The 20,370-nt window shown below is 43.5% G+C and overlaps 1 protein-coding gene across 9 annotated transcripts in view; it reads left to right on the top strand.

Moving 5' to 3' along the window:
- NLGN1 (neuroligin 1) overlaps positions 1-20,370 on the top strand; it is a 623,846-nt gene that overhangs the window by 150,434 nt on the left and 453,042 nt on the right. For 5 of the 9 annotated variants that reach the window (XM_083613220.1, XM_083613223.1, XM_083613221.1 and 2 more), the window contains exon 2: positions 9,168-10,007. In XM_083613220.1, coding sequence (XP_083469346.1) covers positions 9,515-10,007 — 493 coding nt within the window. In that variant the 5' untranslated portion in view covers positions 9,168-9,514. Of the gene's footprint in view, positions 1-9,167; positions 10,008-10,517; positions 10,578-20,370 lie in introns of all 9 variants that reach the window. The other 4 variants (XM_083613216.1, XM_083613218.1, XM_083613215.1 and 1 more) reach the window with 1 other exon arrangement.

Genomic DNA, 20,370 nt, shown 5'->3' with positions numbered 1-20,370 from the left:
TGCAGACGGCTGCTGCCAGTCAATATAGACCACCACTGGGGATCCTGTGGCCTTCCAAATATCGCTAGACTACAACTCCCATCATCCCTGAACACTGGCCAGTCTGGTTGGGGCTGATGGAGTTCCACGGCATCCATAAGCCACCGTGTTGGTCACCCCCAAAATTATGGAGTGAAAGCAAGCCCTGCCCCTTTACAACTAAAATTTGGCATGAGAAGAGCAACGGAGGAAGGGGAAATCCTACACAATCCCCTACCCTTTTATTTATTTATTTTTTAAAATTTATGTCCCATTTGCGTTCTAATACAGCCAATGTGAACGGGTGCCCAATTTGCATCAATGCAGTGTGCGAGAGACGGTGCATTTTGAACCACAATTGGCTATATAAAACTGCACATTTGCTAAAGATATATACAGTCATACCTTGGTTTTTGAACAGCTTAGTTCTGTAACGTTTTGCCTCCCGAACGCTGCAAACCCCGAAGGGACTGGTCCAGTTTGTGAACTATCTTTGAAAGCTGAATGTCTGACGGGGCTTCCACGGCTTCCAATTGGCTGCAGGAGCTTCTTGCAGCCAATCAGAAGCTGTGCTTTGGTTTCTGAACGTTTTGGAAGTCGAATGGACTTCCGGAATGGATTCTGTTCGACTTCCAAGGTATGACTGTATCAGGAACAAGGGGGGTTGGCAGAGTGAACAGCTACACTGGGAGACTGGATCTACTGTCTCTGTGGATCCTGCTGCCTGAGGTGGTCTCCTCAGCTTGCCTCATTGGAGGGCTGGCCCTGCCACCACCTGAGGTTCACGTTGGTCATTACATATTATATTATTAATAATATTTTATTAGAAGAAATTTATTTATAAAAGGAGATGGGAAAGAAAGAAAGAAAGAAAGAAAGAAAGAAAACCGAGAGATACTTAAAAAAGAAAAAATACTGTTATTTTACCATAAATTAATATACAGATGTGTATATTCTTATTATCCCAATACACGTGTAATTGTCAGTAACCCAATATATTCTATGTAAACTCATTCCAAATATCATTGTATTTATCCAACGAAAGTCCATCTATAAGCTGTCCGTTCATATGTTGTCAAGGGGAATCGTATCTCTTTTCTCCCAATTCATCAGTATCAGTCTCTCAGCCACCATTAGGGTGCGTAGAATCCATTTTTACTGTCCTGTTGTCAATTTCATACAATGGGCATATAGTTCAAGAGCCTATTCACCTCTGAAAATCTTAAATTTTTCCATAGTGGCTTGTTTATATAGTCCAGCACTTCCTCTCCAAAGTGTGGGATATAGGAGCCAACTCCTAGGGGCCGAGGGGGCTCCACTGCGCCAATAAAATATTTGATGGGGCTGCCCCCCCAAGTTGATGGGCATTGCCATTCAAATGGTGTGTGTCCACTGCATCGTGTGATAGATTATGAAGGGCGGGGCTTACCTGGGCCCCCCAATATTTTATTCAAGTTGGCACCCCTGGTGTGGGACATAGTGAAAGCAATTGTTTCAAAGAAGCATTGTCTATTCCATAAAAGAAGAGCAATGGATTATGACCAGGAGCTGCCAGCTCTGTAATCTGGATACCCTTGCACATGGCAGAGGGAATTTCAAAATGGCAGCTACCTGTTGTCGAAGAGCCGCAGCCATGGTGCATGCAACAACCTTGTTTTTCTTTCTTTCTAAAAATCTCTTGAGCTATGAAACGAAATGTCTTCGGCGGTTTCCAAGCCCCCATTCATATTGGTTTTCCACGAACATATTGGCTTTTCATGTGCTGTGTTTTGCCAGTATAAGTGATTTGCAGAAAGCCAATTTTGAGGCTTGAAGGTCAAGGATGATGGGCTCATCTTAACTTGCGCCGCTGCTGCATTGCATCATTATTTTGTTGCCCAATGTCAGGCAGCGCACTCTTCTCATAAGTTCTTCCCTCAGGCTATGTGGTATCTCTACTGCGACTGGCACAAAGGCATAGCTGGAGGGAGAGGGACCTAGTCGTCTGCAGAGGGTGTGACATTTCCCCCCAGCAAGGAATGAACTTAGGAATAAGGCGTACCCACCAGACAACTAGGATATGTTAGTAGCACAGAAAGCCAACTATTAAGTTAGTAATTTCCCCCTTAGTTTCTATTGTAGTCCCATTTGGTTTTGGCATGAATTCAGATTATTTAATATTTATGTCTCACTTTAAAAAAATAAACATTCGGGAGAATTTGCGGTTTTTAAAGTCATAATTAGGAAAAATTGTAATAATCACATGTAAAAGAAACAGTATGCAAGAAGTAAATAAGGAGGCCATTTACAGGATAAAGGAAGTCTTTTATTTTTGTGTTATGTTTTCCTTGTGTAAGGGGATAGGAGTTTAATTTTGATAATTAAATTGTCAATGGTGGTGGGTTTGTGTGTATGTATGAGTTGTTGTGGGCTATGTTGTAAATAAAGAAATAAATTTTGAAAAAAACATTCAATGTGGCTAATAATAATAATAATAAATCAATGTAACAAAATATAGGAATTAAATCACACATTCAAATTAAATCAAAACTCAACAAGTAAAACAGCAAAAGGAAAGTGCAGTTTATATACCATCCTCTGCGCAGCCATAAAATCATTTTTTTACTTAATAGACAGGTCTTTACATAATGGAAATAACTGTAATTGGGAGCTGTGCACTTTTTGTCCACCCCTATTAATGCAATAGGGACGCGGGTGGCACTGTGGTCTAAACCATAGAGCCTAGGGCTTGCCGATCAGAAGGTCGGCAGTTTGAATCCCCATGACAGTAAAGGTAAAGGGACCCCTGACCATTAGGTCCAGTTGTGACCGACTCTGGGGTTGCGGCACTCATCTCGCTTTATTGGCCAAGGGAGCCAGTGTACAGCTTCCGGGTCATGTGACCAGCATGACTAAGCTGCTTCTGGCGAACCAGAGCAGCTCATGGAAACGCCGTTTACCTTCCCGCCGGAGCGGTACCTATTTATCTACTTGCACTTCCACGTGCTTTCAAATTGCTAGGTTGGCAGGAGCAGGGACCGAGCAACGGGAGCTCACCCCGTCGCGGGGATTCGAACCGCCGACCTTCTGATCGGCAAGTTCTAGGCTCTGTGGTTTAACCCACAGCGCCAATGCTGCCCAACCCAGGCATTGGCTCAGAATTTACATCAAGCATCAATCCACATACTAAGGAAGTGGGAATTTTAGGTGCTTTCTTGCGGGGGTAGGGGTATCACTTTAGATTGGAGTGGGGAACTAGTGGACCTCAAATGCTGTGGGACTCTCTCCTACCAACCTCAGTCCCCATAGGCAATGATCAGGGATGGTGGCAGTTGTTCTTCCACAGCTCCTGGAGACCTATTTGTTCACCAGCCCTCCTTCTAGAGGGCAATGTCCATTACATCTCTTACTTAAAACAATACCCTCCAACATTTCTCTGATGAAAATAGGGACACCCTATCAGTGGTGGAGCTTCGTGCTGCGGCACCGGGGGCAGAGAGCAGGCGGGGTTGTGGCACACGTCATGGGGATGTGCCGTGCCGTCTGCGGGGGTGTGGTGCTCAGCGTGGGGGCATGGCACCCCACCAGGATTGTGGTGCTGGGGGGCGGTACGTTCTCCCTACCCCCCTCTTCCTCCACCAGTGCTTCCTATTCAATAACAACAACAATTTTTATCGTTCTATGTGGCTTCCAACATAGCTAGAAACATAACAAAACATTACACATTTAAAAAACTTCCCTATACAGGGCTGCTTTCCGATGTCTTCTAAAGCTTGTATAGTTACTTATCTCCTTGGCTCAGGGGTCGCATACTTCCATACCTTCCAACATTTCTCCGATGGAGCATTTTGTTCTTAGAAGAAGTGGTTTGAAATGTTTAAGACTCAAATCCTAATGCCTATTCTTCACTGCATGTCCTGAGATGGATTGTGTCCTTGGTTGGAAATATATATAAAGGAATGAACAGAAGCTGGCTTAATTTAGTCCTTTCGGTTCTAAGGGGAGGGGAGGGAAAAACCTGTGAATGTACAAATGGGATTAAATGGCTTACATTTTAAGTCTTTTGCTATAGATGAAACAGATCCTAGAATTGTATCTTTTCTCTCTGGGTCATTTGTTTGCAGCTCCAGGAATTAGAAGTCTCTCTGTGTGTGCCTGCATTTCAAAATTAGACTAATGAAAATGAGCAGCCAGATAAAGTCCAGATGTGTGAGAAATATTTGGATCAAAGGAGATGATTCAGCACTCGGCATAGGGCTCGTATTTTTTGCATGGTAGTGGGCTCTAGGAGGAGTCATGCCTAGTGGTGAGAAAGGCACATGCTCTGCATGTCTCTAAGGGTCCAAAATAAATGCCTGGCATTCCTAGTGAATGGATCCTGGGCTGCAGGGATGGCAGTGGGTGACAATGGCTACAGTACTGCACATGGTTCCGCATGACAGTGAGCCTTCTTTGAGTGGGAAAATAGCAATAAAGACCCAGTTGAGTCTCTTGTCCCACAATTTGAATCTTCCACAGATTATTTCCATGTTGGGAGAGTGGGGGGATGAACCAAAGACAATCCTCTGATCCATTGTCTTCTTTGACGATTACTTGTAGCCAAGTAAGATTATCTTCCATAAACACAGTGTGCTGGTCCCGAGGGTTAACCATGCGGCGAGGTCCGAGTCCAGTCCGAGGTCGTGGGTGCGGTATGGAGGCTGTCCTGCTGGAACTTAGTTCCCTCCGCCTCTCTGCCCTGAGCCTCTGCAGCTCAGGAGAGGCTGGAGGGTTACCGGACCCAGAGGCAACCTCAGCTTCCCCTGACCGGGCTGTGAGTGGAGCACCTGCAGGCAATGGGTCCTCCATCACCTCAGTAGCCAGAGCAGACTCAGCTGGTGCCTGCCCCTGAGGATCCAGCACAGGTGAGGACCCTTCAGGCTCAAGCCCCAGCCCCGGCTCAGCTGGTTCTGGAGACGGGGACTCCTGTGCAGGCTGGGATTCCTCAGGTTCAGCCTCCGAGTCCGAATCCCAGGCCATCACACCCAGTTTTAACAATGAGTCCATAAGTGACTGTGGAGGCCAATTCTGGATCCACACGTCCTTCCACAGTGGGGACATAGGTTTCCAGGTGGGAGCTGATCACGGTGAGGGTTTGCCAAGTGTGCCTTCCTCTTAGCATGTTTCTCCCTTTTGTCCTGAGTTTGAGCATCTTCAGAGTCCATGATACCTTTGGTAAAGGCTGTTCTCAAATTGGAGCGCTTGCAGGCCAGTGATTCCCAGTTGTCAGTGTTTATACTACATCTTATTAAAGATTTGTCTTGAGAGAGTCTTTAAACCTCTTTTGTTGTCCACCAGCATTATGCTTTCCATTTTTAAGTTTGGAATAGAGTAGCTGCTTTGGAAAGACGATAATCAGGCATCCGCACCACATGACCAGTTCAACAAAGTTGATGTTGAAGAACCATTGCTTCGACACTGGTGATCTTTGCTTCGCAACACAGATTTAAATCAGAAGACTTATTTATTTTATTTATTAATTAGATTTATATACCACCCTTCAACATAAGATCTCAGAGCGGTTCACAGAATAAAAAAAACAGGATAAAAACAAGGAAAGAAGTCGAACAAAACGCCATGGGTGTCACATAAAGCACACTCAATGCACATTGAAAGCACATGGCTGCCCCCAAAGAACCCTGGGAACTGTAATTCCCCCCTGAAAGAGCTACAATTCCCAGCCCCCTGAACAAAGTACAGTTCCCATTATTACTTGGGGGGCAGCCATGTTCTTTCATTGTGCATTGGTTGTGCTTTAAATGTACGGCCCTGCTGCATTTGCCTTGTATTCAGATAATGTCTGTCCAGTTCAGAAGGTCAGCTTGAAGCTATGAATGTGCCTCCTCCTTTTCTGCTCACCTTTATATCCTGCTTCTGTTGTGGAACCAAGATGTGCAAATGGTTCTCAGGCAGCTCCTCTCATCGCCAGGTGTTGATCAGATCCAGGGTTCTTCCAGATGGGTCATTCAGATTTGCGAGCGACGGTGATATGTGACTGTTCCTTTAGTCTCACATTTTCCATAGGCATTCCACTGCTTCCTGCCCACGTTTATTTTCTCTTTCTCAATGCCATGTGTTAGGTTGTGGGTGAACATATCAGACGACACAGCGATTCTTCAAACAGCTCTTGTTTATTCAGAGGCCAGAACAGAACTGAGCTGAAGGGCTCAGTCAGCCTGCTTATATAGAGCTCCAGTACAACGTTACTGTAGCAACCTTCTAAAACTATCCAATCACTGAACGTCACTTTCAATCCTTCATTTGCATAACTATCTACAGTATCCCCCTGCTGGCCCAGGGTGAGAACTTCAGTACATAACACCATGTATGCACAGTTACCTTTCTTTCCATTTCCCCATTATTAGCTTGCTGTCTATGAATTCCGAAACTTTATGAAACAGAAACATCCTTGAAGGTCTAACTGCATCCTGCTGGCCCCTCTGTGTGTATGAAATCACATCTAACGCTATGTACTATTCTGCCCAAATGTTGTTGTGCTGTGGGACCTCTGTGTTCCTGGGGGGGCGGGAATCTTTCTACTCTAGCATGGAAGAAAGAAGGGCACCAGCCTGCCTAAAGGCACCTTTCACAGGAAGGTTTTTATTAAAATTAGAGGAGAGATGGAGCCTGGGTGAAATTGCCAGGAAAGAAGGCGGGGGGGGGGGGGGGAAGAGATGCCCCATCTACCTCCTTACTGCCTTCTGAGATAGATTGTTCAACATGAAATATGCACCAAATTGCATGCTGCTCTATATAGCTTTCACAGTATTCTTCTTCTTAAATAACCTTAATGACAGGACAGTTGGACTGTGAGGCATTTTGAATCCCCTCTGCAAAATTATGCAGGGAAATGATGGAATTCATTAGAAACTGCTTATAAGTTCATTAGAAATTGCTTATGCCCCCCCACCCTCTTCCCCCCCAAGGCAGGTGTGTGTGTGAGAGAGAGAGGGGGGGGGGACTGCACAAGGCCAAAACTCTTTATTTCCTTGTATTCTCCCCCCCCCCCATAAAAGGAAAAATATTATCATTGTTTGTCATTGTCAAGCTAGGCTTGGGAACGTGATTACCATTAGTGGAAAGGATGTAATAACATGGGCTGAACAGGGTTCTCCCAAGTACTGCATTATGTCCACTTCATTATAAAGTAGAACTGGGAAGAGAGGAGCTCTGGGATTGCCATCTAAGATTTCAAATCGGCCGAGAGTCAGCTTGGGGCTTTCCAAAACAAGGTGCAGCTCCTAAAGTGAGATCTGCAGTGCTGTGCTCTGCTTCTCCAGTGGGAATTTATGAGGGTGGAGTGGGGGCTGCAACAAAATGTTGCAGTGCAGCATTTTATCCAATGCGATAAGAAATACAGAGTTATTTACTTGTAAGTAGATGAGAAAGTAAATGAGGAAAAAAGGAGGAGGTGATAGGAACCAAAGCTGTCTTTTGTCTGTCCGGTGACTCCCACTATAAATAATCTAGTGTAATGTGCTCTTACCTGCAAAATCCAAACCAGGGTTTGGGTGTCTTAACCACAACATGGTAGGCATCTGACTGAAGGCTAGGGGTGAGAAGGAAATTTGATTTGGTTTGCATTTAATGGGACATCTCCCTAATGCATGCCTCCCAAAACAAAACAAATTATTCTTATTATAAGTAGTGGTGATGTTCTCATTTTTAATTGTTTTTTTCCCACATAAATTGACCCAGAGCAACCTACAAAATAACACAAGCATCAACACCAAGTATAAGAAACCTGGGCCAATATAGTGGTACCTTGGTTTACAAACTTAATCCATTCTGGAAGTCCATTCTTAAACCAAAGCATTCTTAAACCAAGGTGTGCTTTCCCATAGCAGCGGGGGACTCAATTTACAAATGGAAAACACTCAACAGGAAGCGGAACGTGTTCTGCTTCCAAGGCAAGGTTCAGAAACCAAAACACCTATTTCCGGGTTTGCAGTGTTCTTAATCTAAGTTGTTCATAAACTAGGCTGTTCTTAAACCAAGGTACCAATGTAGTTCAGCAATTTCTCACTCCGTGGACATTGTCCAGTAACCCACTAACAGAGAAGATTGACAGCTTGGCTCCACCCACGTTGGTTGTTTAATTCCCACCTTCCAGCCCAGTGGGATTCCTGACCTTTGCAGTAGCAGCATGTTTGTGAGAGCCATCGAATCAAGGCACCCCGTTGGCATATTAAAATGTGTGCTGAGTTGCACTGACACTGTATTCCTTTGCCACTGTTATGTACTGAGTTGAATAGGATCCAAACTGCAGCAGTCTGATTGGTCCTAGAACAATAGGATCCAAAAGGCAGCAGTCTGATTGGTCCTAGAACAATGCAGCAGTATGATTGGTTGGCAGGAACCACCCAATCATGCTCCAGATAAAAGTGAATCCACAACCTGATTGGCTTACAGTAGAATTCCGGAATTAGCCAATCATGTGCAGCCCATTGTGTAAATAATGTATATAAAGCAGATGCTTTGAGGGGACTTTCATTCATTCCTCCTCACCACTATGAGCTGAATAAAGAGCATGAAATCATTTTGCGACTCTGAGTATATTTCAGCCACAATGGCGGATTCAGAGGTTATTTCAGAATTGTTCTTTTGAGACAGCTATAAACGCAGAGAGAAAGGCAGTCCTGGCTGTTTGTTGATGCCCTCGGAGTATTCCACAGGTCACTGGGAACTCTGCGGTCCACATTGTATTTACTGCTTCTCTTAAGGTTGTATAAAATTATAATTGATTTGTGGTTGCTATTAAACCATCCTCTGGTAACAAGTTTAAAATTGATTGCGAGCCCCTTTGAGACGTATAAAGAAATGCAACATTAAAAACACATTTAATCCGGCTTTGGAATCCATATGTTTCTTTTTGTGAAATGAGACTTCAAAAGCTGCGGTTTCTCTGAAAGCCTGCACAAACTCCGCAGGTGACGCCATAAATAACCTGGCAATCAGTATTTTTTTTTACCTGTCATCTCGTGGAACCATAAACTACTTATTGTACCATTTCACTTCACGTGGCTCTAGCAACTATTAATGTATGTGTACAGTAACTTGTAAAACATCTAGTTATTATTCTGCCCATATTAGCTCTTTCATGCTAATGATTTATTTTTCATTTTCTCCAGGATAGAGACCCGCAGCTAACTGGAATTGATTTATAAGTGGGGAATCGGCAGCAAAGGGATGCTCTCTTCATATCGCAACTGTGGAAAACAGAATTGGCAATTGAATGTCGCCTGACAAATAGGGCAGAGTGGAGATGCTGCTTCGGTGGGAATGAAGTCACGGGGAGATGCCTGTCGTGTGCAGAGGCTTTTGAGAGTTTTCTGACAGGCTCCCCTTCTGGAGGCTTGAGCCACCCATTTCATTTCCCTGCTCCCTTGCCAAGAGCACTGCTTCACCCTCTCCCTCCCCACCGAGTGGATACAAATAAGATTTGCTCCAACCACAGCAGGGCAACTGATGTGGGACCATGGCTTTTCCAACATCCATGTGGCTGAACTGCGTGTGGAGAGCGATGCTGGTCCGCTTGCTGCACATGGGATTGGATGCCACCTTCACCCTCTGCATACTCGGGTTCTTGCTTCACGCCGCCGCCGTCTCGTCGCAAAAGTTGGATGATACCGACCCGGTGGTGACCACCAGCTTCGGGAAAGTCAGGGGGATGAAGAAGGAGTTGAACAATGAAATTCTGGGGCCAGTCATCCAGTTTCTCGGGGTGCCGTACGCCGCTCCTCCAGTCGGGGAGCGCCGATTCCAACCTCCTGAACCACCGTCTCCGTGGCCAGATATCAAAAACGCCACCCAGTTTGCACCAGTGTGTCCCCAGAACATTATAGAGGGCAGGTTACCTGAAGTCATGCTCCCTGTCTGGTTTACTAATAACTTGGATATAGTTTCTACCTACGTGCAAGAGCAGAACGAAGACTGCCTCTATCTGAATATATATGTCCCAACTGAAGATGGTGAGTTATTTACAGGAGAAGCAGGGAAATCTTTTTGTTTCGACTTTCCTATTGAAGTTCTTTACTATTAAATCATGTGTACTGGTAGCCAGCACGGCTTTCTTGTCTGCATGCCAGCTTTTTCTTCCCTCCCAACTTCCTTTTTTTTTTTTTTTACTTTATTTCACATCTATGCATGTGGCTTTTCTATGTATGCACCAGTTCTAAGCCTCTACTACCGTCCCTTCTCCTCTGATCTTGTCTCTACTCATTTTCCTCGTCCTTCAGCACGTGTATTTCTTAGGTCAAAGTTGGTACCTAAATGCTCATTCCCACCCATTGACTTCTGGGGAAAGATGCATCAACATCTTGATCCATTGCATGGGTAGGCCAAAGGAGTCGGGACTCAACCGAGTAAATAAATGATGTCAATAAGCCAGGCCATCTTGAGCTTAGCTAGCGGTATTGCATGCTCCTACTGTCTTGTCACGGAGCTCCATGTTATTTTCTAGTCTTCTATTCATTTTTCAGTCAAAAGAATATCCAAGGAATGTGCCAGGAAACCCGGCAAGAAAATTTGTAGAAAAGGAGGTATGTATAAAGTGGGCACCAATATAAGAATAAAATCGAAAACTGGGTTGGAGAAACAAGAGAGAAAGATGGAAACTGTGCTGAGGAAGACCAAGTTAGTGCATCTTAAAAGGAAACAAACAAACGAGACTGCTGTTGTTTATTATTGTAGTGCAGGGAGAAGATATAGCTTGTAACCAATGAGCTTGAAAACCGGTTAAATAGGGGGCAGTTTAAAAACAGCAGCATGAAAGAATAACTATTCCCCCTTTCCCTCTGGAAGCATAAAGGCCGAATCTCACTCCCTTCCTCTCTTGTTCTGGCAGATCTGAGAGTTTGTTTGCACGTTAGTCTTGATAGTTAGAGGAGTGAAGCTCAGAAGTGGTTTGCGTTTTTGTCCCCTTGTGGACCCAGCGATGTCGCATATTGTCCAGTGAGTTCACACCTTGGACCTCTGTGGATCCCCTGAAACTCTTTTAGTTTGTTTGCATTTGCCATAGAAATGGTCATATGTTTGATCAGTTATAGTTCACATAGCAATTCTTCCCCCTTTACTTTTCTTGTTGAGCAAGTAGAAATGTTGAATATTAGTTTATATGCTGGGATGATATGGCGATACTGCGTTTATTATTTTTATAATTTATATAAGAGCAGAAATGCACTGGGTAGTTTATGCTGCACTTCATTGCCACTGCATATATCTGAATCTAAGCTGCAAATATACCAGAAATGAATACATCCCCAGTTGCCACTTGTAGGGATGAAAGACAGAGAATCTCAGTTTTTCAAAATTCAAGGGAGCGTTTTATATTTCTAAGAGTTTTATTCCAAAGTTGAACTTCCTCATATTCTCCAATACCTTTTGTATTCCAGTTGGGATGCAAAATTTCAGATCCAGGATTCAGCAATAAAATTTATATTGTTGACTGTTGAGGGTTGGGAACGTTCAGCCGGTGAAATCTAAGTATGAATTTCAGTCCTGAAATGTATGGATTAATTGTCCATTGATTGCACCAGAAGGGCAATAAGTAATAATTCTACTTTGTGCTACAATCTGTTTTGTGTAGGTATGGGAATGAGTTAACTTGGCGTTAATCCTATTGGTGGTGTAACTAACTACTCTGAAAAGCAATCACTTGTGATATGAAAAAAGTGGGGGGGGGGAGAGGAAGGTTATTGCATGTTCATTTACATTATTTGTACTGTGCCAAATTTTCTGGAGGTTTCTATCTAATACACACACAAATTTTAAAAGGCAGACTGGTTTAAATATAGGAAAGCAATGTAGCATAATTTTATCACTATAATCTGGAAGGTCTTGTTTTTATCTACTTTTTCTTTCATACAACTTGGCTCTTTCCTGCTGGGATAGTAGGATCTGCGAGAAAATGCCTTTGAGAATATTTGGAGATTGCTAAGCTAACCGCATACATTTTTATCTACCTGTTTCATTTTTAAACACGGGGAAATTATCTTTTTGTTCACTGGAATTTGAAAGCACTGAATCACCTGCTTCTATTATGATTTAGATGTGTGAGGGAGCCTGCCTAGAAGGGGGTCTGCTGAAGGCAAACCCACACGTGAAGAAAAAGCACATCATACATCTGTCTTGGGGTTGTACCACTTGAGAATGTAGGTGGACAATTGCATGCTTGATCACTCTCCCACTTAAAGCAACTAAACCATCTCCTCTCTAATTTGCTATCTGCCTTTGAGCAGTAAGTTTGATGTGGGAGAGCCATCAAGTCATGCAATTCCTCCACCTAGAGGTGTAAATTTCAGAAGTGTTGAAGCTATCGACAAAAATATTCCCCCCTGGATATATTTTTTTGGAGGGAGCTAGGGTGGGAGCTGACTAATAGTGCATCACTCTAGATCAGCCTTTCTCAACCTGTGGGTCCCCAGGTGTTGTTGAACTACAACTCCCACCACCCCTAGCTAGCAAGGCCAGAGCTCAGGGATGATGGGAGTTGTAGTCCAACAACATCTGGGGACCCACAGGTTGAGAACCGCTGCTCTAGATCAATGCAGTCCACACAGTTTCAGGCAGGAGACTTTCCAGTCCTACCTGAAGATGGCAGAGATTGATCCTGGAACTTTCTGCATGCAAAACAGATGCTCTACTGCAGATCTATGGTTCTTCTTTGATGGAGATGGGCTCCTGGAAATAAAAAAAAATATAATTAATCCCTCCTTAACTTCTTTAAGGACATGTATTGCAGTATAAGGCTTACTCAGAAATAAGTTTCACTGTTTTCAATGGGATGTACGCCCAGGTACATGTGCCCAGGATTGTGGCCTTAGCAGGTAAACATGATGACGTTTGCCATCTTTATGCTATTTAGAAGTGTAAATGCACAAAAGCTATAGATGGAAATGCAAGCTGGTAGCTTGCATATTTTAGTAGCTAAGTGTATTTTAGTTTTTGCAAGACATGAAAAGACGAGGAAATGAAAATAGACACGTTAAACATTGTAAAAAGGAAGGCTGTGGTCATCTGGGTGTGGACATTGTGGGGAAAGATCTGGAGAACTTTGCAAATTGTCTGCATGCCCAAGGAGGCTTTGGGCATGTTTCTGAGGACAATCATCCCGCCTTAGCACATGGCAAGCTCTTGAAGCAGAAGTTTCAAAAGCAGTTTGAATTACAACATTGTGGGAAGAAAATAAATAAATAAGCAAGCAAACTTACTGGGCGTACACAAGCTTTTAGACCTGGTTAGGCGTGGATTACATGTAACACAGCCTTGTGGTTTAGCTCTCTCCAGGAGCTGCAACATTTAGAAGTTATTTTCCAACATTTGCAGTGTTTCTTGTTTAGTAATCCAGTGAAACAAAGTAGCATTTATTCATTCAGCCCTTTCTATACCACCCAATTAACTAAATCCTCTGGGTGGTTCAGAAATGTTAACGGGGAAAACAAAATCAAGAATAGGAATGGAAAATACAAAGAAACAAAGATAACCATTATAAATATAAACCTAGGCTGGCACAAATAGTGGTATCAGACCATTTCAGAACAGCAAAGAATCACCATGAAAACGGAGAAACAACACAGTTTTCCTAGCCGTCATTTCTTTGTGCACCTACATTCTGAAGTGGTACTGTCCAAAGAGGGCTGTACCATTTGCTTTTTCTGAATGTGTAGGTAGCCCCTCAGTCAGGGCTGTCTTTAGCATATGTGGCACTGGGGTGCAAAAAACTGGTGGGGCAGGGCAAAGTTGTTGAGCTTTTTTGGGGAGCGCAACTCTCTCCCATGCAGTCCCTACAGAGGCTTGGGAGGGAAGCTGTGCGCCTCATGTGAGCAGCATGCATGCACTGGGCCGGCCTCCCAGGTGCGCAGGAGGTCAGAGCCGGCCGGCTGCCTCAGTGCCCGCAGCAGAAAAGCCTCTGGCGCTCCGACGGACTCTGCTCTGCTCGGCAGCGGCTGTTGGCTGGCCTGGCTCTTCAATCCCCGGACTCCAAATTGCGGCCTTGGACTCTTGGCCTCATGCCCCCGAGAGCCTGCGCCTGGGTGCCCTGCACCCCTGGCACCTATGCGTGAGCTGGCCCTGTCCTCAGTGCTTCCATTAAGCACTTCAGTCTTATTAATGACTGAATTAATGGGTGTGGGTAGGTGTGCCCACCCCCATGAGTATGCATACTATCAGAAATAAAGCACAATGGCAACTGGGAGGAGGGCTGTTTCAGTGATGGATTTCTTTAATAAACGCTTGCACTGATATCTATGTTTCATGCCCTTTGGTATACCCAGTAGGACTATAGCAGGAGTTGCATTGGCTGTGAATTCTGTGTATCTCGCTCCTAGGACAAAATCCCCTCCATGGACACAATGTCTTCAACTGGTGTAGGAATCAAAGGTACATGTGGTGGTTCAGAGGGGTTCAGAAACCAGTGCATTCAAAAAATGCATAAGGGGGGCGGGAATCATGGGTCACACAGGTGACTCCTGTCTTTCCTCACCACACCACACCACATGGCTATGTGACTACTGTCTGTGGAATTAGGGCACATGAGAAGGAAGGCAGTCCTGATTGGTCCAAGAGCACCCCCCCGCCGCCGCTGGACAGATGTGCATGTATGTAAGTTGGTACATGCACAAAGCCCTTTCTCATGTGCTCAATGCACAGATTGTGTGTGGCTGCCAGTAACACGGGCTAGACTGTGTGGCTCAATGACCCCACTGGATATGTGGGAGAGGATTGATTGATTGATTGATGGCATTTCTGATCCATCCTTCACCAGGAGTGAAATCCAGCAAAGGATAATGCTGCTGCTGCTGATTAATAGTAATAATAATTAATAATAATAATATTAGTCATTTTTATTAGTAATAATATGCCACCCAGCTGACTGGGCTGCCCCAGCCACTCTGGGCAGCTTCCAACAAATTATAGAACCACAGTAAAATATCAAGCATTAAAAAGAACACCAGCTCTGTAGAACAATAACTGTGCATTGCATAATGATTTTAACATCATAGCTCTCAACTTTTCCCTTTTCTTGAGAGGAAACCTGTTTGGAATAAGGGAATTTCCCTTAAAGAAAGGTAAACGTTGACAGCTATGTTAAACATAGGGCACATGTGTCACCTGCAACCTTAAAAAAAAAGCAAGATCACATAGCAGCAAGTGACAGACTGCTTCACACTCAGTGGCTCATTTCAGTTCTCACTGAATGAAAGGGGTTCATTGTTAGTGTCTTCAGCCAGCAGAAGGACAGCAATGCTGGTTCTCCAATGAGCAACGCTGCTTCTGCTCCCTGAGCTTCACCAGGAGTGAGCCGGAGCTCAGTGGTAGAACATCTGCTTTTTTTGTGTGTGCCCAAGGCAAAAAGTTCAAATGGTGGTTGTTCATTTGTTAAAAATATAATAATGAATTAAATGATAATAATAATAATAATAATAAATAATGATGCTGCTCCAGTCAACCAGCTAAGATGTTTTCCTTCACCCTTCATATTGCCAGTATCCTGGCGATAATGGCTACGTGGGTAGCCATTCACCTATAGCCTCTGTCCATGTAGTGTGCCAGGCATTACTGTGGCCTTCTTCAGGCCCAGTTCACACAGGAGGCCTCAACAGAGCCTCTACATGGTGAGGAGCCACAAGCTGACTGCAGCAGCTGTCGTTCTAATCTGTTTTGCTTGCCCACCTGCTTGCTGTTCAACAATGCAGGACTCTTCTTGCAGCTCTTCAGAGCGAAGGGGAGATAGCTATGATGGGGCTCTCCACTTTCCTGTAGCAACTTTCGGAACCAATAGCTGCTACAGTGAGAGAGAGGCTTCTAACCACATTGAGGGTCTTTTAGGCCTTCCAAATCATGTTTTAGACGCAAAATATATGGCTACTGTTCTCTGAACCTCAGTAGACTCTGCAAGAATGATAATGAAAAATATTTATTTCTGAAAGTTTAATTTTGTTGCGGCCTTTCCTTTATATTTGATGTGGTGAAGATGTCGTTTATTAACTTCCAGGGCTGCAGATGACCAAACTAATGTGTGCCAGGGGAAAATTAGGGTGTTCTTCTAAACATCCTCATCTTGCAGTCCCATATCTCCTTTGAATAAGAATAACTGCAGTAATTTACATGCCTTGACAAACGTGCAGTGCAGCAGTGGCTGTTGTTATGCTGTTCATCAAGCATGTGTAATTAGCTGAGTGACTTTCGCCTTCTATTACCAGGCATTGATTTTACATAGTCATAAATAAAGATGCAGGGTTCCATTACTTTTAAATGTACAAATGTGTACCTGACTCTGTTTTTTAGTCCCAAAGCAAAAGGAAATGAGAAGGTTGAAGAGGATGCATGTGTAGTTGAGGAGTAGTTGAACCTGAGGGGAAAACAACAACAAAAAAAAAGAATAAAGAGACTTTCCTTCTAAATGCTCTCCTAATTTTTTTTATTATATCTAAATAGGGCTAAGTCATGGTTTATTGCTATTTATTATTATGTATTAAATTTATAGGTTGCTTTTTGTTGCCTTGGCAACAAAACCACTTTAAATATTTTAAGCAAAAAACAAACAAAGACACATATTGAAACCAACATTTTTTTAAAAACCTTACATTAAAACATACCACACCTACAAAAAGGCTGTTGATAGTTAAAAGCCAGTGGCTTGGTTAAAAAGGGATGTATTTCAGGACTGGATGAAGTTTAAGGACTGGATGAAGTTTAAGGACTGGATGAAGTTTAAGGACTGGATGAAGTATAAGGACTGGATGAAGTTTAAGGACTGGATGAAGTTTAAAATCTATTTACAAAAACACTGTAAAATCTTTGAATGCTGATGACATTGAAATGAAATGAAGGGGTTCTAGTAAATAAGGATTGGGAAAGTATAATACGTGAGGGAAATTGTTTAAGGATAAAACTAATAAGAATGAATTTGCTGATCAATTTTAAAGTGGAATACAAGAAAGGGAGGCGGGTGGAAGTCAGGAAAATAAGGTAATGAATGATAAGAATTTAAAAAGAGGTCTTTTTCTTTTTTTCTTTTTCCTTCTTTCTTTTTTGTTAATTTTTTTAAATATCCTTTTTCTTTTTAATTGTTGGTATTTGTTGGTGTTTTAATATGTATTGTTCTTTTTTGTATGGCTTTTTTCTCTTTTTTTCTGTAAAATCTAATAAAATATTATTAAAAAAAAATAAAAAATAAAAAATAAAAAGGGATGTATTTCCCTGGCACCTAAAAGTATGTAGATGATGGAGCCAGGTGAGCCTCCCTGGGGAGAGCATTCCACAACTGGGGAGCCACCACTAAAAAGGCCCCATTCTTGTGTAGCCGCCCTCCATACGTCCTTGTTGAGTGGGCACACAAAGAAGGGCCTCAGATAATGATCACAGAGTATGGGTTGGTTTATATGGGGAGAGGTGTTTCATATTACTTTACTGAAATTCGGACTTTTGGGGCGTGGTTGCATTAAAGCACCCTACCCAACCCACCCCTTTTTACCCTTCTGTCCCTTCTTTTCTGCTAGTTCATAATTCTGGCTGGTGGTCTTCTAACAGAGCTGATGAAGGGGCTTTGTGGTCCCATCTCTCTGTTTTCGAGTGAATCTGGGGGTGCACCACACGGAGTCTCAAGGTGACTGTAGCAGCTGTTAGTTCTGACAGGAGCTACCATTGTAGCAATCATAGTCCTTCTTACTGCTGGTGCCCCACCTTCATAAAATGCCAGATTGAAGGCATGAAGTATTGCTATCACTCTGTTTTGGCTTTGAATCCTTTAGCTATGTTGCATCATCATGAAGCCAGATAAGAGCCAATGGTTCGTACACTTATCTGGGGATCTTATGAGTGTTAAAATGGCATTCTGCAGCAACAGGAAGCGGTAAGGCAAAATCATCAAAACCGAGTCCCTCTCCTTAGCCTGCACCATGCCAGTGCTTTTTAGTTGCTTTCACTTTTAAACACACAAAGGGGAAATGTATTGAAAGGGGCTGCGGGGCTGCACTCCTTGCCCCACCATATACAATGCACGACTCCTCCTGGACCCTGCTATCCTTGTGTTAGTGTGCTAGATCTCTGTGCATGAAGGCTTCCTCAGGTCTTGGACGATTAGGTTTCTGGAATCTGAAGAAGACTTAATGTATAGAAGATGATGTGTGAAAACCTCCCTTTCTCAACGATCTAAGCTGACCAATGGACAGCAGTGCCAAGGGGAACTATGTGTCCGTGGGGCCAAAGACCTGACCCCATTCTACTCCCGTTGTCCTTAATTTCCATAAATGTGTCCATAAATGCACTGCTTTCACAATCCAGTTTATCTATTCTCATGGGGTTCTTACAGAATACAGTGGTACCTCGGGTTAAGTACTTAATTCGTTCCCGAGGTCTGTACTTAATCTGAAACTGTTCTTAACCTGAAGCACCACTTTAGCTAATGGGGCCTCCTGCTGCTGCCGCGCCGCCGGAGCATGATTTCTGTTCTCATCCTGAAGCAAAGTTCTTAACCTGAAGCACTATTTCTGGGTTAGCGGAGTCTGTAACCTGAAGCGTATGTAACCAGAGGTACCACTTTATAGAGAGTTAGAGGCCATTGTCCAGAACTGTCTGCTGGTCCAGGTGATCCACCGCTGCCCTCAAACGTTTCTCTGTTTGCTTTGTTGAAGAGACCCATTTGACTTCATGTCTACAGCACCATCCTTGCCATTGAAGCGACTGGAGGTGGCTACAAATGGAGGGTTGCTATCCTCCCGGCAATTGAAGGGAGAGGCCATAGCTCAGTGGTCAGACCACATGATTTACATGCAGAAGAAACTGGGTTCCATCCTGCATTTCTGCTTTTGCAAAAAGGAGCAGGACGTGATCTTGCTGAGAACTTGGGAGAGACTCTGATAGTCAGAGTAGACGACATGGGTGGGCAAACAGACTTGGTACGAGGGAACTTTCTGAATTCTTAATTTGTTGGAGACTGCAGCCTTTTTCCAGCGCTGGTGATGCAAAATGAGTGTAACACCGAGAGGCTTGTTGTAACCATCTTATAATCATAGATAATGTTCATTTTAATTATTTAAATAGGGAGCTGGAAAACAGATCATTAAAACTTAATGGTCATTATGACTCCTTATTTTCAATTTCCGTTCTCAGGCTAGGCATGACAAACAGCACAATACAATATATTTCTGCAAATTGTCCTGCCTTCGCTAGTGCATATGTGCGTGCATGGAAAAAGCAATACGTTCTTGCTGTTGCTCTTGACTGCTTCTGGACTGCTTCTTCCCTCAACTATATATATTTGAAGATGAAGGCAAAACTGATTGAAAAGTGTTCAGAGCTGCAATTCAATTTTTTTTATTTTCTGCCTCCACCACACTTTCACTCTGATTCATTTTTAATAATGACAACAAAAAGATGGACAAGCTCTGTTCATAATGGCTGTTCCTATGCTCAGGTTCTTTGCTTGAGTTGGAGCTTCGTGTGTGCAGCAGAGCGCATATGGGTCTCTGAAGAATGGAACAATCCATGACTCCATCTAAAAGAGCAATCTCTAAATGGTAAACATTCTCTTCAAAATTTGACAGTGCATGGGGGAAATGCAGTTCTTCTGTCAACAGCATCCTTAAAAAGAATAAAGAGACAAGGAAGGGAGATCTGAATGAGAGTTAGTGCTAGGAAAAAGTAACAGTGTGCCTTGTGATGAACATACTTACTATGCCATGGCTGTTTGTGGACTACAACTCACTTTATGAGATGTATGAAGCGTTACCCTGAGTTGCAGGTATAGATGCACCTGCTGGTGTGTGTGGGATGAACTGTAAATGTTTAAGTGAGAAGGAAATGAAATGCTCAAAACTATAAATGAATCTCATTTCTTTTTATATAGAGTTACACGCTTTGTGGATCAGGGGAATGTTGTGAATGTGTTGTTGTTTAGTCGTTTAGTTGTGTCTGACTCTTCGTGACCCCATGGACCAGAGCACGCCAGGCACTCCTGTCTTCACTGCCTCCTGCAGTTTGGTCAAACTCATGCTGGTAGCTTCGAGAACACTATCCAACTATCTCGTCCTCTGTCGTCCCCTTCTCCTTGTGCCCTCCATCTTTCCCAACATCAGGGTCTTTTCCAGGGAGTCTTCTCTTCCCATGAGGTGGCCAAAGTATTGGAGTCTCAGCTTCAGGATCTGTCCTTCCAGTGAGCACTCAGGGCTGATTTCCTTCAGAGTGGATAGGTTTGATCTTCTTGCAGTCCATGGGACTCTCAAGAGTCTCCTCCAGCACCATAATTCAAAAGCATCAATTCTTCGGCGATCAGCCTTCTTTATGGTCCAGCTCTCACTTCCATACATCACTACTGGGAAAACCATAGCTTTA

This window comes from Podarcis filfolensis (assembly GCF_964270895.1).
Source record: "Podarcis filfolensis genome assembly, chromosome: 5".
Lineage (NCBI taxonomy): Eukaryota > Metazoa > Chordata > Lepidosauria > Squamata > Lacertidae > Podarcis > Podarcis filfolensis.
Note: the sequence above shows the minus strand (reverse complement) of the source record. Positions and strands in the feature narration are given on the sequence as shown.